Source organism: Phalaenopsis equestris, unplaced genomic scaffold, assembly GCF_001263595.1.
Source record: "Phalaenopsis equestris unplaced genomic scaffold, ASM126359v1 Scaffold219108, whole genome shotgun sequence".
NCBI lineage: Eukaryota > Viridiplantae > Streptophyta > Magnoliopsida > Asparagales > Orchidaceae > Phalaenopsis > Phalaenopsis equestris.
The window spans coordinates 119,872-135,269 of record NW_018237501.1 but is presented as its reverse complement, the minus strand read 5'-3'; the positions used below and the strand labels follow the sequence as shown (position 1 = coordinate 135,269).

General features: G+C 36.5%; 1 protein-coding gene across 1 annotated transcript in view; it reads left to right on the top strand.

Moving 5' to 3' along the window:
• Nucleotides 1-14,550, top strand: part of LOC110037372 (probable inactive serine/threonine-protein kinase scy1) — a 106,181-nt gene extending 91,631 nt beyond the window's left edge. Inside the window, exons 18-21 of the mRNA XM_020742005.1 lie at nucleotides 1,283-1,356; nucleotides 1,807-1,916; nucleotides 8,399-8,644; nucleotides 13,979-14,550. Coding sequence (XP_020597664.1) covers nucleotides 1,283-1,356; nucleotides 1,807-1,916; nucleotides 8,399-8,644; nucleotides 13,979-14,346 — 798 coding nt within the window. The 3' untranslated portion in view covers nucleotides 14,347-14,550. The remainder of the gene's footprint in view (nucleotides 1-1,282; nucleotides 1,357-1,806; nucleotides 1,917-8,398; nucleotides 8,645-13,978) is intronic.
• Nucleotides 14,551-15,398: the final 848 nt, after the last annotated feature.

Below are 15,398 nucleotides of genomic sequence, written 5' to 3'. Positions count from 1 at the left end.
GTAGGTTGAAGTGAAGGAATGCTTCGGGTTTTTTGTGTGATAGAATGTGATAGAAAAGATTGAAAGGAAAATTTTATAAGACGGTGGTGAGACCTGCAATGCTCTATGGCGCTGAATGTTGGCCTTTAAAAGAGAAGCATAATAATAAGTTAAGTGTTGTCGAGATGAGAATGATTAGGTGGATGAGTGGCTTTATACTTAGAGACAAAATGCGGAATGAATATATTCGTGATAGGGTTGGTGTAGCTCCTGTGACAGACAAAATTAGATAAAGTCATCTTAGATGGTTTGGTCACATTAAACGTCGACCATTTGGTGATCCGAGTATGAGAGTAGATGTTTTAGATTCGACTTGTGTTAAGAAAGGCAAAGGTAGACCTAGGAAGACTTGGGTTTATTGTATTAAAAATGATCTTAATTTACTAGAACTAAATGAAAATGTGACACTAAATAGGACGCAATGGAGAAAAAGGATTCATGTAGCCGACCTCACATAGTGGGAGAAATAAAGTTAAGGCTTTGTTGTTGTTGTTCTTGTTGTTGTTGTTGTTATTGTTGTTGTTGTATCTATCATGTGTAAACCTTGTTCGAGCTGGGCTTGAACCCTTTTCAAATCAATATAGTCTACAAAGGACTTTAAATAAGTAATTATGTTCAAAAGATTGAGCATTTGATATGAAATAAACTTTCAGACATGTTTCTCATAGAAAATATAGCGGAATTTATTTAGCTAATTGAGGCTATTGTGAGCATATATAATGTCGAATTTCCTTCACCATTTATCAAAATCATACAAAATTGCTTCTAAAAATATCTGTTTATTAACACTATTTTGAGACTATTTTTTCATTTCTTTAAGAATACGTTAAATCACTGCTGAAACTGAAACTATTCTCAATGTTTGGAATAAAAATCGAGCTTTGAAACCTATGTTATGCCATTATCATTTTATTGTTATTATGAGCTGGATATGTTTTAACCGATGTAAATACAACTATGCTGTAATTTGACTAATAGAGATAGCATGCTATTGAAGATCCTTAATGCTGTTTGCTACGGCAGTTAATGAATGGATTTTCAGCAGCTGAATTGATGTTTGGATTTGCTAGTTGTTTGATGATACACAACACATCCATTACTTTTTCTTTGAATTTTGTTATAGTTTTGGATTTCTTCTATGAAGTAGCTTTATTTTTATTTCTAAATGGTTGTTTCATTTGTTTCTTAGCTTGGATTTATTTTTTGTCAGATTAATCCATTACAATTATATTTCACCTTATAGCTAAATTCTGGAGATGCTGGCGGAGCAGTAGATTCTGGAGCACTGTCAATGACTGGAAATACTGGTTTGCTTGGGTGCGTCAAATCTTTAGTTGGCTGAAATAAATTTTTGGCTTGATCAGCTACATACTGGATGTTTACTTGAAGAAATCATTTAAACTGCAGGAAGAAAAGTTTTATGGCCTTATCCTAATTGGAGTACCATGGTTCAATAAAACAAACTATGGATACTCTTACTGATTCAGTATTTAAGGAAAACAAGATTATGTTCTCCCCTGATTGCCATTTTACTACTTAACCTGAAAACCAAGAATCTTTGGCTTGCAGTTTAATTTTCTTTTGCATGTCACAGAATTCATGCACTTCCTACTCCAGCTTTTATTCATTTTATTTTTTTGAAATCAACCTTTTGGTCCACATTTTTTTTATTTAAATTCATATTGTTTAACTTAATCTATGTTCCACATGTTTGCAACTTGAATTCTTTTGATTTAAAATCAAATCTTACAAAAAATAATAACGCAGGTGGGCTATGAGCTCTTTGACTCTGAAAGGAAAAGTTTCTGAACCTGTTTCAACTGTCTCTGCCAATGCCAATTCTTCTTTAGTTTCAGCTTCTTCAACTGCTACTTCAGGTAATTTAAATTTTGGGATTAAAAAAAAAAAGCTTGTGATATTTTTTTTCTTTTTGATTTTCTTATTTCTTATTAATAGTTCAAATAATACTTCAGTTTCTCATCTTTTTTTTTTTTTTTTACTTTTGTTTATTTGCTTGCTTACATTGTTTAGAAATAAGTGGGTTTAATGTCTGGAGCATTGATATCCCTTCACTCAGAATAATTACAGTTTATACATAGTTATGTAAACTTACAACGTGCTTGTTTATGTAGAAGTTTTGATACCGGAGTTAACCCAAACAACAATATGAAAGCAAATATTATTACTGAAAGAGTATGTTGGAGATTACAGCCCAACATACTGAAATAGGAAATAACAAGAAGAATGTCAACTCTGATTCGGGCTCCAAGGTTGTGGTGGAGGCTGATGGGGGTTGTTGAGAAGTGATTGTGTGGTAGGAAAGTGGAGTAAGGGGGGAGTACAGCAGGGGAATAGCAGATGCTGTCCTGGACAGCAGCACACAGGTAGGAAGGCTGCGCAGCGGTGAAACAGCAAAGCAGAAGGGTTTCAGGGAGGCGGCAGCGAGGTACGATGACTGGACATCAGTAAAACAACAAGGTGACAGAGTTACCGGGTTGCAGCAGCGATGCAGGGCAGCTGGACAGTGGTACAACAGCTAGGAAACACAGTTGCGGGGCTGCAGCAGCAATGCAGGATGGCTGTGAAGTCTGGAATTGAGGTGGGAAAGCTGTCCTGAACTGCAAAAACCAAGGTGTAGCTGGTCTGGAGCAACAGAAGCAAAAGATGGGTGGTTTGTGGGTGCTGGCAGCAAGTCGAAGTGGCAAGTGGAGCTCTTTGGAAGGCGGCCACAAGTCGGAAGGGAGGAGTGTGGGGTTTGGAAGGCGGCCGCAAGTTAGACTGCAGGAAAAAGCCAATGAGGGTTGTTTCTGGGTGGCTATATCAGGTACGACGATGGTGGAAGCGGAGGGAAATGATGTAGAGGAAGGGAAAGTCAAGGATATCTCCACCTCGGAACGAGATACAGACGGTGCATCACTCGTCTTTGGATACAACCCTAGAAGGGGAGTGTAACAAAACTGCCAATTTTTATGCGAGGCTGGCTCTGGATAGGTCTTTTGTTTAGGATTCTTGCACTTGTTACCCCTCTTTTTTGAGTGCGGTGGGCGCCGATGCCAACCACACTGCACCTTTTGTGTAACTTTTATAGCCCTTTTTTTTACTTTTTGATTTTATATTATGTAAAATGCACACTCTTTATTGAAGGGGAAATTGTAGATGTCTACAGCTGTCTGGATAAAAATATACAATAAAACTAACCCTAAAATATAAAAAAAATAAAGATATAATAATATGAAAACTAGGAGTAGCCATAGAGGACCAAACAACTTAATAGAAACAAAAAATTCTGGACTGGTTCAGTCCAAGCACGAAGTGGGACTCCCGTTTTTCATCGCAGGAAATCCCATGTGGGATACGCCCCACATCAGTTTCCTGAGGTATGGGAGTTTGACCCCATCCGTCGAAGCTTCTGTCGCCTCGTAGTATGGCATCAAGTCGGTCACGTTGAAGGTGATGAATCTACCGTAACTTCCCGATAAGTTAATCTCGTAGATTTTAAAGCACATTCTAATAAAATAAGTGTCTATACTTTTTCGGCACAACCCGAGCTAGCACTGTAGATAGACGAGCATTCGTAAAAATCATGTCTCGAGTGATTACATCTGTAGACTGCTTCTCCCACTTCTCGTGCTCTGTTGGGCGTATTTGATAAAAAAGTATGTGAGGGGGAGTCAACTCTGAGATAAAATCTATCGCAGACTGGGTAACTCTCACTAGCAACTACTCGGCACTCATATTTTTTTTCTCTGGTAAGGCCTAGATCCCAGTATAGAAATTTCTTTCCCACCAGGCTTCTCAGGCAATTTTCAATGTTATGGTTCACCCCTCCTATCTGATCATTTGTCAGTGGGTACACTATTGAATTGAATTTAATATTTCAATAACTCTATATTGCCTTCCAAGAGTAGCTGCCAAGTTTCTCATTTCTGGCATATTGGACCACTTTCAGTTGTAACCACATAATAGATGAACTGTTGGTCTGGGGGGTTGTCCCTTTTTAGGTACCGGCTCATCGAAATATCTTCTAGAACAACCATGACTATTACAGTTGGAGCCTCTTTCATGGGCTTAGCTTGAATAACTAGCATCTCTTCTTCGTTGGCTTGAAGTTGAGGCTCACTTCTTACGTCTCCATGCTTTCCGGTGTCACTATCTATTTCTTCAACTCTCTGCTCAGTGAAATAGACCATTCTCTTGTTTGGGCAATATGATGCATTGTGCACAAAATCGTTGCACTTGATGCACTTCTTGGCGGGGACAAATTTGGGAATGCTAGTTGGCTTCATCTATTCTCCACTTTGAACTAGTTTCTCCTCAGTTGAGGTAGGCTTGGATCCTTTGTTGGTTGTACTCTTGTTGCTTGATCTTGGGGTTGTACTCTGTCAGAAGTGGAGGTCACCTGATGATGTTGTTGTAGTTGGTGAAGTCTCAAGAAGATATCTTGCCTGTAATGAACTGATAGGTATTGGCGGTGTATCTCTCATTTTATTATAGACCAGATGGTAATTTCACTCTTCTCTTCTTGCTGTCAAAGAATCTTCAAGTTCTTCCACCACAGAGATGCATTTTTCTTTAATTTTTTGGCGCCATTCTATCTGGTGGATGTCCTGGCACTCAAAGATACGTTTCACAATTTCGAGCTGTTCGAAGAACTCATACGGATTCAAGTGGTCGTTAAAATATGATAAATTTTACTTTACTTCAAGATTTTGGTTTCTCTGATGTATCATGCCAAATCTTTGAAATAATGATTTTTTATCTCTGGATTATGCCTGTTGAAAAGCATTTACTACACCTCTCAAAGGCGACGAGCCTTTATTGCAGTTGTAGGATTTTACGCTACACCTCTTCCATGGTAACTTCCTGAACATTTCTTTGGGGATTTCTCATAAGCGGCATTGTGTCATTTCCTCCAGATCAGGTTTTTGACAATTGTCTCTTATTGACGTAGTTAGGGTTTAGGTTTCAGAGGTGAAAGAAAGAGTACGAGATTGATCTGGTAGGGGAAAGAAAATTTATTGATGGCTGATTTGAAAAATCCCCGAAGGGTTTGTGGCTGAAGATTGGACTAGGTAGTGGTTGATTTATGTAGTCTTATTGTAGGACTAGTATTAGACTAACTCTTATACCAAATGATACCGGAGTAAATCCAAACAACAATAGAATAATAAATATTAGTACTGAAAAAGCAAATAGAAGACTACAACCCGACACACTAAAATAAGGCAAAATAAGTAAAACAGACAACTCTGACTAGGGCGACTCCAAGGTGGTGTGGAGGCTGATAGGGTTTGGGGTAATGTGGCGGTGAGGTTAGGAAGTGGAGCAAGTGGGCTAGTAGAATGAAGGAATAGCAGATGCTTGTTGTCCTGGACGACAACATGCAGGTAGGATGGCCAAGAAGCTGTGAAACAACAAAGCAAAAGGGTTTCAGAGATGCGACAACGTGAACAGACAGCGGTAAAACAACAAGGAGACGGGTAAAACCACAAGGGATGTAGTTGTGGGTTTGTTGCATCGATGCAGGATTGCTAGGAAGGCTAAAATTGATGTGGGAGATGTGTCCTAAGTGGAAACATCCAAGGTGTGGCTGGTCCGGAGCAATAGTAGCAAAGGATCGGTAGCTTGTGGGTGCTGGCAGTAAGACAAAGTGGGAAGTGGGTTCCTGGAAGGCAACCACAAGTAAAAGGGAGGTGTGCGGTCTTTGGAAGGTAGTGACTAAGTGGATGACAGAAAAATAGCCAAGGAGGGTTTTTTTTCCGGGCAACTGCAATAAGTAATGCGACGGCGGCAGCAGTGGGAAAGGATGTGGAGGAATAGAAAGTTGAGGATAGTCACCACCTCGGAACGAGATACAACGTCGGAGCACTACTCGCCCTTGGATACAGACCTAGAAGGGGAAATCGAAGACACCGACGATTGTCCCATTAGAAAACACACCAAAAATTAACCCTAAAATATCAAAAAAATAAATATATAATAATAGGATAATTAGGGGTTTCCAAGAGGACCGACCAACTCAGCAACAACAAAAAACACCTGGACTTGTTCGATTCAAGAAGGAAAGCAGGACTCCCACTTTCTGTCATGGGATATGCCTCACATCAAGTTTACTGGTAATACTTGCTATTGGCAGACGCTATTTTCGGCTTTGATTTTTCTTGTTCATGTTCCTCGGTCAAAATGATTGGATTACACCTTCCCTACTAGTTATCTGATTTCTTTTAACATAATATTGTAAGATTGAAACCTTTGAGGTTGACCAATGTAACAACTTGAAGTCTCGTCCATCCAGATAGTCTACTTAGACTAATGGACTTGCGGTTTTGTCTTATTGTTATAACTGCCAAAGAGTTTATACATTTGAGAGCGCTCCAATTATCCAATACGAGCACACTTAACTTTGAAGTTTTTGATGAAATTTTACTTGTCACACCAAAAGGCACTGCTCTCCCCTACTTAATGTGATTTCTGATTAGTATTCTTAACCCAGAATCTTCCACTAGGTAGATAGGATTTTAAAGGTGGCCCAATATATATTTAAGAGGTGCTTCTCACCATTTAGCACCTTGTCTCACCTATTATTCAAGTTTTAGCATTCATGGCATAGAGTTTTATTTTGTATGGCATTTGATTTTAATCTTTAGATTGGTTTAATGCTTTGATATCATTCTTAGTAGCTTGAACTCTCAAAATAATGAGATTATCCTTTGTAATGCTCTGGTACCATTCATATAGCTTGAACTCTTAAAATAAAGATATTTTCTGCTTTAGCTTGATGTTTAAAATAAAGTAAAATAAAGATATTTTCTGGTACCATTCATATGGCTTTATGGTTTTTCCCTATTGGTGTAACTTCCGAGGAGGTCACCCATCCCCAGAGTGCACTTGTATGTGCCTGCATAACTTTGAAGTTTCTAATGAAATTTCAATAGTCACACAAAATGGTATCTTGATGTTTAAAAGTTCAGTTTCATTCAACTTATGGGTTTTCATGATCAATGCGTATGAACATGTTTACTTTGTCCTCTTTTTTGTATGCATTGGGCGACATAATAGTTTTGTGGTGTGTGATATACATCACCTTCCTGCAGTTTATATGTTCCAAATTTACTCTAAATTGAATTGATGTGAATCTTAAGAATTAGAGATTGGTCACTAAGTTGGATTTTTTGTGCATTTCCTCTCTGGGTTTATAGCATTGATATATTCTAAGCCATCTGTTTCCTTTTTCATTTTTTATCAATGGGAAAGGAAGTTCTAAATTTCATTTGAATGTGTTTGATAGTCTTAGATAAACCTCGTTATCCCCAAGTGTTTGGACATCTGAGCTGAGAACTTACTGGGCTGGAATAAAAGTATGCTTCATTTAGTTGGAGAGCTGACTATTTTTTAGTAAATATTTGTTTGTGTGCAAAATATTCTAATTTAAGATCATCTTTGTAAGCATTGTCCTTGTATAAATTATTTGGAATCCACTTTATGATTCCTCAATCTTCTTTAGCTCCCAGTCTGCATGTAAGGTTTAATATTATTTGGGCGATTTATTGATTTTGTACTATGATTGCATGACTCCATGATCTCCATTTTCAAGTATATGATAGTTGGACCCTGTGATGATTCTTTTGCTCCAATGGCAAGAGGAAACATTTGTGGGTTGTAGAATCAAATGCCAAATTGATAGTTCTTTGGAGTCATATTTTTTATGATTTCATTTAAATTTATCATGGTAAACTTACAAGCTATGCTGGGAGTAAAATGTATTAGGAGTGAATATTCACTTTGCAAAAATATTATTGTCAATTTTAATATGAATAGGTAGCCATGTTACATTAGATATTTACAATTATGTTGGTTGGTGCAACTGTGCAAGATAATCAACAAGATTTAAAACTGAGGGAGTTACCACATAGTACTCAAAATATTGGGATTTATATTTTCAACATCTAAACTTCACTTTTTACATATTTGAATATTTAATGTGAAACCTTATTTAAACTTGTTATTATTTACATAATAGTTTTATGCATTTGAAACAATTTTATCTTGATATATCAATTAGAGTGTTTTTTGTAGTGCATGAAGACATTATATTTGTGTTTTTAGCCTTTTTCTCATGAGTGCTTTTAGCACATGTTCAACGAGCTGTAACGGCCTACTACGATCTCAAGAGACTAAAACACACGCGCGTACACACAGATGTGTGTGTGTGTGTGTGTGTGTGTGTATTACTTGGCGTTGAGATGCCTTCCATTTGGTGATAATATAAAATGCTTGTAGTGTTGATTAAATGTAATAAGAATAGCATTTTTGAATAAGTGACTCACTCTCTTGTGATTTCACATTGTTATGAATGCAGCGGAGGCCCTGGATACGAGAACGGAGCATTCTACTTCCATCAGCAGCTCTCTTGATCGACCAACCCCGTCTTTAACGTCATCGGATAGTTGGGGTGAGCTTCAAAATGGGATTTTTCATGATAATAACGATAGTGAGAAAGAAGGGTGGGATGACATGGAGCCAATTGAGGAATTGAAGCCTCCCACGCATCTTGCAAGCATTCAAGCTGCTCAGAAACGACCATTGGCACAGCCAAAGCAGCATGGTATGACTACATTTGTACCCGTCTTGTCCTGTTTTGTCTTTGCTTTGGAGCTTTTGACGGACTGCCTTCATTTATTTTTAAAATATGTTCAATTTGGTTCGTTTATTTTTAAAATATGTTCAATTTGGTTTCTATTCTATGACTAAATAATTATTGAGACATGATGCTTTTAACACACTATGTCCTCATTTATTTTTAAAATATGTTCAATTTGATTTTCTAATCTTTGACTCAATAACTATCGAGACAGAAAAGTTAGGTGTTCATTTATCTCCTGTTGGCCATTATTAATGGTTTTTGCTAATTGAGATATATTGCAGGCCCGTTAGTTTTTGCATGTTGCTTGTGAAATGTTCTTCTGATCAGCTCAGCCCTGGTTGGGTGAAAATTTTACAGAGAAGTATAAGGTAGAAGGAGCAGAGTTGCAAGGAATATTATTCCATAAAATCATATAGTATACTTTTCAGTTTTGTATATATCTGAAATTGCAAAACAAGCTGCAGTGCTTTCTATTTATAATGAGAAGAGTGGTGATTCTGTCACAGCAAAGGCTGCCGTGCAGCAGTGATGCCACAGGTGGTTTTGTAGAAAAGGGTTGAGAATTTTTTGGTGGTTTCATTTGTACGGTGTTGATGCAGATGGCACTATCTGGGCTCTATTCATGAATGTTAGCTGTTGTGACTTTATCACCTCCCTGCAAACTTGGGAGGCATTTCTGGTTTCATCAGTTTGTATTAGTTGTTGAAACTGTGTAGCATAGAGGGAGTTGATGAAGATATATGTGATTTGATCCTGAGTGGCTAGATGATGAACTATTATTGTCTATTTTCGATCCAGTTTAGGATGAGGTGATAATCCACTTCTTTGTGTTTAGTACAAGCATGAAAGAGAGGTTATTAACAAGTGTAATTGCCGGTGTATTATCACGATGTAGTGGAGTGGGAAGCTGAGTGACTCAACTGAGTTCTTGTAGTAGCCATCATAGCCAAATAATGTCAGTGGTTTCTATATGGAGAGATGCTACTGTTGTTTGCTTTTTAGCCATCTAAGAGATCAAGGTAGAGCCATGGTAGGCACTTTAACCAGTTGTTGATTTCTTGGCTTGAGGTTCTCCATTCCTATCAGAATAAGAATAACCTTGAATTGTGAGATCGATTTTTTGAACAGGTATGCCAAAGTGTACTGTCCCGTTGATGTAGAGAAGTATTTGCTTCAGGAGATGGTAGTGCTGTTGTAGCAGTCTGTGCATGTGCTAATAGATGCAATTGGTGTCATAGGCAATATCTAGGCATGTGATGGTTAAATATTGTAGATGATGGTTAAATATTCTATAGAACCGGTGGGATGAGGAAAGAATGCATGTTGGGAGAATTTTGTTTGGGAGGAAGGTGTGGTAGGCAATTTAGTGGGCGTTGGTGTTTGAACTAGTTTGCTGTCCAGCATGCTGGAGCATATGATTTGTTTGCATCATTTGGAGGCAAAGAAAGATGGACAGAGGCCTGTTGAACTTGGATTGTAGGAATTGGACTTACCATTGATGACTAGCTTTTACTTGTCAAAAGAAGGTCAACCATGTATATTAGAAGGTAGAGAGTGGTAGCTCTCCCTCCTAGTGGAGTAACAAAAAAGGGTTGACATTATTGTGGTGGAACCCTAGATTCACGAGAGTCGGTGAACGTGGTGAACAATGAGCATGGTGCTTGATGAAGTCCATACATAGTCTTTTTGAGAAGGCAAATGTGAGTAGGGAATCATATATCATGGTAGCCTTGACCGTTGTTTCATGTAGACATTCTTATTAAGGCGGCAGTGGAGAAAGGCTTTATAGAGGTTGAGTTGGAGTATTGGCCAATTTTGAGTGAGAGTAACCATATGGAATATACAAATGGTTGGTATGTTTGCACTGTGGCTGAAGGTTTTATTGTAATCAAGATAATACTGTGTGTTTAAAATGATGTGCAATAAGGTGAGCTTTGTGATAAGTTATGGTGTCATCGAAATGAAATTTAGTTTTATGGGTCTATTTGCAGCCTAGGACATTTTGAGTTGGTGAGGGTGGGACAAGTTCCCATATGCCTTGACCTTGGAGAGCTTGGATTTCTTGGGAAATTGTACAAAGCCATTTTGCTTCTTTTATAGCCTAGGTGATACTAGTGGGGATTAGCTGGATTGGTGGTATGGAAGAGATCGAGTAGGAATTTGGGTTTCTCCTTGCCCATTCATATGAGAATGATCATTGGATGACCTACTCGCACTGTAGTGGGGGAGGAAGGAGTAGAGGGGATTGGTGAGGTTGCCAGCTGAGTGATTAAAGTAGGAGTTTGGGAGTGACGGTGAGACTGAGTCATGCTAAAATATACGAGATCAATTGTTGTAATGTAGATGATGCATTATAATCCAAATTTATGAGATATTTTAGGGGAGAAGTGGTCCGAAGATGGTAGAATATTGAGTCATCAATGAGTAACCAAATGTTTTGGGAGGCATTAATGGTAGTTAAACCTGTTTCATGGTGCAGATGTCGTGTTGAATGGGCATTAGTTCCATCCATACGGCTTTCAAAATTGTTGGCTCAAATTGTTTTTAGGACTTGTGAATGTCATATGAGATGATTCTCTAGTGTTATTTGTGGGACGATTCTGTTCCCGATGTTGGACATAAAAACTCGTGTTGGTTGGGTTATTTTGACGATATCACCTATTTTACCTAGAATTATATATAGTAGGAGCAGAATTGTTGAGAAAATTGCTTAAGAAAACTATATATTATAATGTTCTAATTTGTTTGTCTCAAATTTTTTGGCTTGCTGCCATTTTTTTATGGGGAAATTTACATATGCAGCGCACAATTCTTACGCATTTACATCTCACCCCTAAACTTTCATAGTTACATACATAGCACTTTGGTGCTTTAAACCTAGGCATGAAAATGTGTATTTTACTTTTAAAAAGGTGTAATATTGCTATATTTGATGTGATATTAAAGATTTGAGTGAGATGTGTGTAAATATGAAAGTTTGTGTAAGATATGTAAATAAGTCAAAATAGTGTGCTATGTATGTAAATTTCTCCTTTTTATAATGAGAAGATTGATAGTTCTGTTATAGCAATGGTTGTTGTGTAGCATTGATGTCACTCGTGGTTTTGTAGGAATGGTTGAGATCCTTTTTATAAGCTCATTTTCATGATGATGGTGATGATTTGATAGTACTTTCTAGGCTGCTGCTCGTGGTTTTTGTTGTTGTAGCTTTATCATTGGGCATCTATTAATTTATATGATGCAGAAACACTCCTAAATAAGGTGCAGTGTAGTGTCAGGCATGTTTCGAACACGAACGCGCCCCCAATACGGTTTCGACGTGTTGGGCACGGCTAGAAGTGAGATTTAAATGATATTTAAAAAAAAGTTATGCCTGTCAGTTATGTATGTCATAATTTATTGAATTACAAATTTCTAAAAAAAATTTTAACATTAGTTTTTAAATTTAAATATAAAAAAATTATTCTTTATTTTTATTTAAAAATTAAACTTATCTTGATGTATCGCAAGATTGTTAGTCCGCATTTTTTCTATGTGATAAACTAAATAATATTTTTGGATCCCTTATTGTTTTTTCTTCATTATTTTAAATATTCTATTTATTTAATTTTTATCTATTTTTTATAATTCATATCAGGAAGATTTAAATGCATACCACTCAATTCTTATGCATTTACTTATCTAACACTTGAACTTCAATTTTTACAAATATGCCACCTAATCTACGCATGAAATGTGTATTTTACTTTTTAAAAGTAAAAACAATGATATTTTAGACGTGATATGAAAGATTTGGGTTGTATAAAGGTAAAAACCAAGTTTGGGTATTAGATATGTAAATACATAAGAATTGGGTGGTATGCATGTAAATGCCCTTTTATATTCTAATGTCGTGTTTGAAGTGTGTTCATGTCCTGTATTTTCAATAATAGAAGTGTTATGTCTGTTTCCTTTCGTGACATGTTCATGTTCCGTATTTTTATCCATGCATCATAGATTAATTCCAACTATGTGTAATCATGTTTGATTTTATGATTGAACATTGATTATGATATGATATAAAAATTTTTCAAAATTAGTTTTGATTCATGTCGGGAAAGTCTACACTATGGAAGCTACACATTTATTGAGAGGTTTGATGGAAAAGTATAGTAAGGAAGATCTGTATATGATTTTTTGTTGATGTAGAAAAAACTTATGATAAGATGTTCTAAGAGAAGTATGTCGGAGAGTTCTAGAAATGAAAGGTGTTGATATTATTTATATTCAAGTCATTAAATACAAATATGCTAAAGTTTTTACTTGTGCTCAAACATAAAGAGGATTGACCAAGTGTTTTCTTATTTCAGTTGGATTAAATCGGGGATCGGCTTTAAGCCCATATTTTTTGCTTTAGTTATTGATGTTCTTACTGGACATTTACAGGAGGATGTACTTTAGTGTATGCTTTTCATTGATGATCTCCTTCATGTGGATAAGACTAGACTAGAAAAACTTTAATTATGGAGTTCAACTTTAGAGTCTATAAGTTTCGTTTGAGCATATCTAAAACTGAATACATTGAATGTAACTTTCATAGTAGTAGATCTAGTGGGGGAATTTTAACATTGAGTGATCAAGTCTTTAAAAAGAGTGAATGTTTTAAATAACTCGGGTCTACTTTTCAAAGTGATGGTGATATAGATAAGGATGTTATTAGTAGAATTCAAGTTCGATGGTTGAAGTAGAGGAATGCATTGTGCCTATTGTGTGATAAAAATGGATCGCGTAGACTTAAAAGGATAATTTTATAAAATGGTGGTGATACCTGCAATGTTTTATGGCATAGAATGTTGGTCTGTAAATTTAGTGTTGTTAAAATGAGAATGCTCTTGTGAATGAGTGGCTTTACCCTTAAAGAAAAAATACGATATGATTATATTCATGAAAGGGTTGGAGTAGTTCCAGTGGCAACAAGATTAGAGAGAGTCGCCTTAGATGGTTATGTCACATTAAACGTCGACTATCTGATAACCCTGATAGGAGAGTAGATATTTTATTATTTACTTATATTAAGAAAGGTAAAGGTAGACCTAAAAAAACTTGGGCATGTTGTATAATAAAGGATCTATATGACACTCAATAGGACACAATGAAGAAAAAGCATTCATGTTGCTGACCCACTTAGTGGGATAAAGACTTGTTGCTGTTGCTGTTGTTGTTATAGGTGTTGTTAGCTCTGTATTAGGCATCTTTTTTGGTATTTAGCACAGAATGTTCGTTGACGTTATATTTGTGATCTTCATTATGTTCCAGCTGAAAATCCTTCCAAACTGAACAATGCGAAGGCCTCCATCTCTACATTAACAAACTCAAAGGCAGAAGATGATGATCTGTGGGGTTCAATCTCCGTACCTGTGCCGAGTTCTACATCAAAACCTCCTCTTAAGCCAACAGCTGATGAGGATCTTTGGGGTTCTATTGCTGCTCCGCCTCCTAAAACAAATTCCAGGCCTCTCAAGTCTACTGCAGCCAATGATGACGATCCTTGGGCAGCCATTGCCGCTCCTCCTCCGATCACAAAAGCAAAGCCTTTGTCTGTGGGTAGAGGTCGAGGCACGAAACAAACGAATGCTAAATTGGGCGCACAACGAATCGATAGAACATCGTCTTCAGGAATGTAAGCATCTATATGAGAACCTGCAAGCAAAAAAAGGTATTGATATTTTTTCTTTTTTTTTTTTTCTTCCAGGCCACATTTGTAATATTCTTTCTACAAGTTTATATAAACCTACAGCCCACCATGCTGTTTTGATCATTTTTAATTCCTGGCCAACTCATATGTTCTTTGATATTGTAAATTCATCACCTTAATCAGATCTGGTTACCATGTGATATTCTATTCTTCTTGATTTTGTTTCATAGGATGAAAAGTTTGCTTTTGGAATAATTTAGTTTGCCTTCAATTTGAGTTTGGAGAAGTAATTCAGCATATTTAAGGGGTCAGTGGAGTTGAAGTTCTGTAAGTAGAATTCAATAAATTTAATTTGTTATAAAAGGTTGTTTCTGCTTTCAAGCAGCCAAAGGATCTCATAGCCTTGCAGTTAATTAGTTATGATGTAAATTTAAGAAGGTTGGATTGGTCTGCTGTACTATTCTGCTTGACAAATTTTTTATGGGGCTAAGAAGTGTGATTTTGGAATATTTGTACTTCAGAAGGCAGCTTCTCTTATGAGTTATGAGCAATTTCAACAATGCAAAATTAGTAGGAAACAGGCTACATGCTCGTAAATTAATATCATAAGTTCAATGTAATTAATTTTTTTTTAATAATTCAATATGATCTTAGAACATAACATAAAAGTGATTAATATTTTCATGATTTTCGCTCAAGTAATTGTATTCAGCTTTAAAAAAATCATAACTAATATCATTATGCAGCGGCTGTTAAGTGTGGAATTCAGGATTAGACCATGCATGAAATATGGTAAGAGGAAATAAATGTTCCTTAGTTTACTTTGACATAGCACCAGGCCTTCAAGTTGTCATATGGCAGAGATACTTGAAAGATGTTTTCCTTCTGGACTCTTGACTTTCACATTGCTTTTTTCATGCCTTAAATGCCCATGAATAAAAAAAAAAAGTCTCTCATGCACATGGATAAATGAAGAAAAAATTATAGTTGGAATGTGGGTGTCCAATATCAGTGGGTAACAAATAGCAAGAATTAAATGTC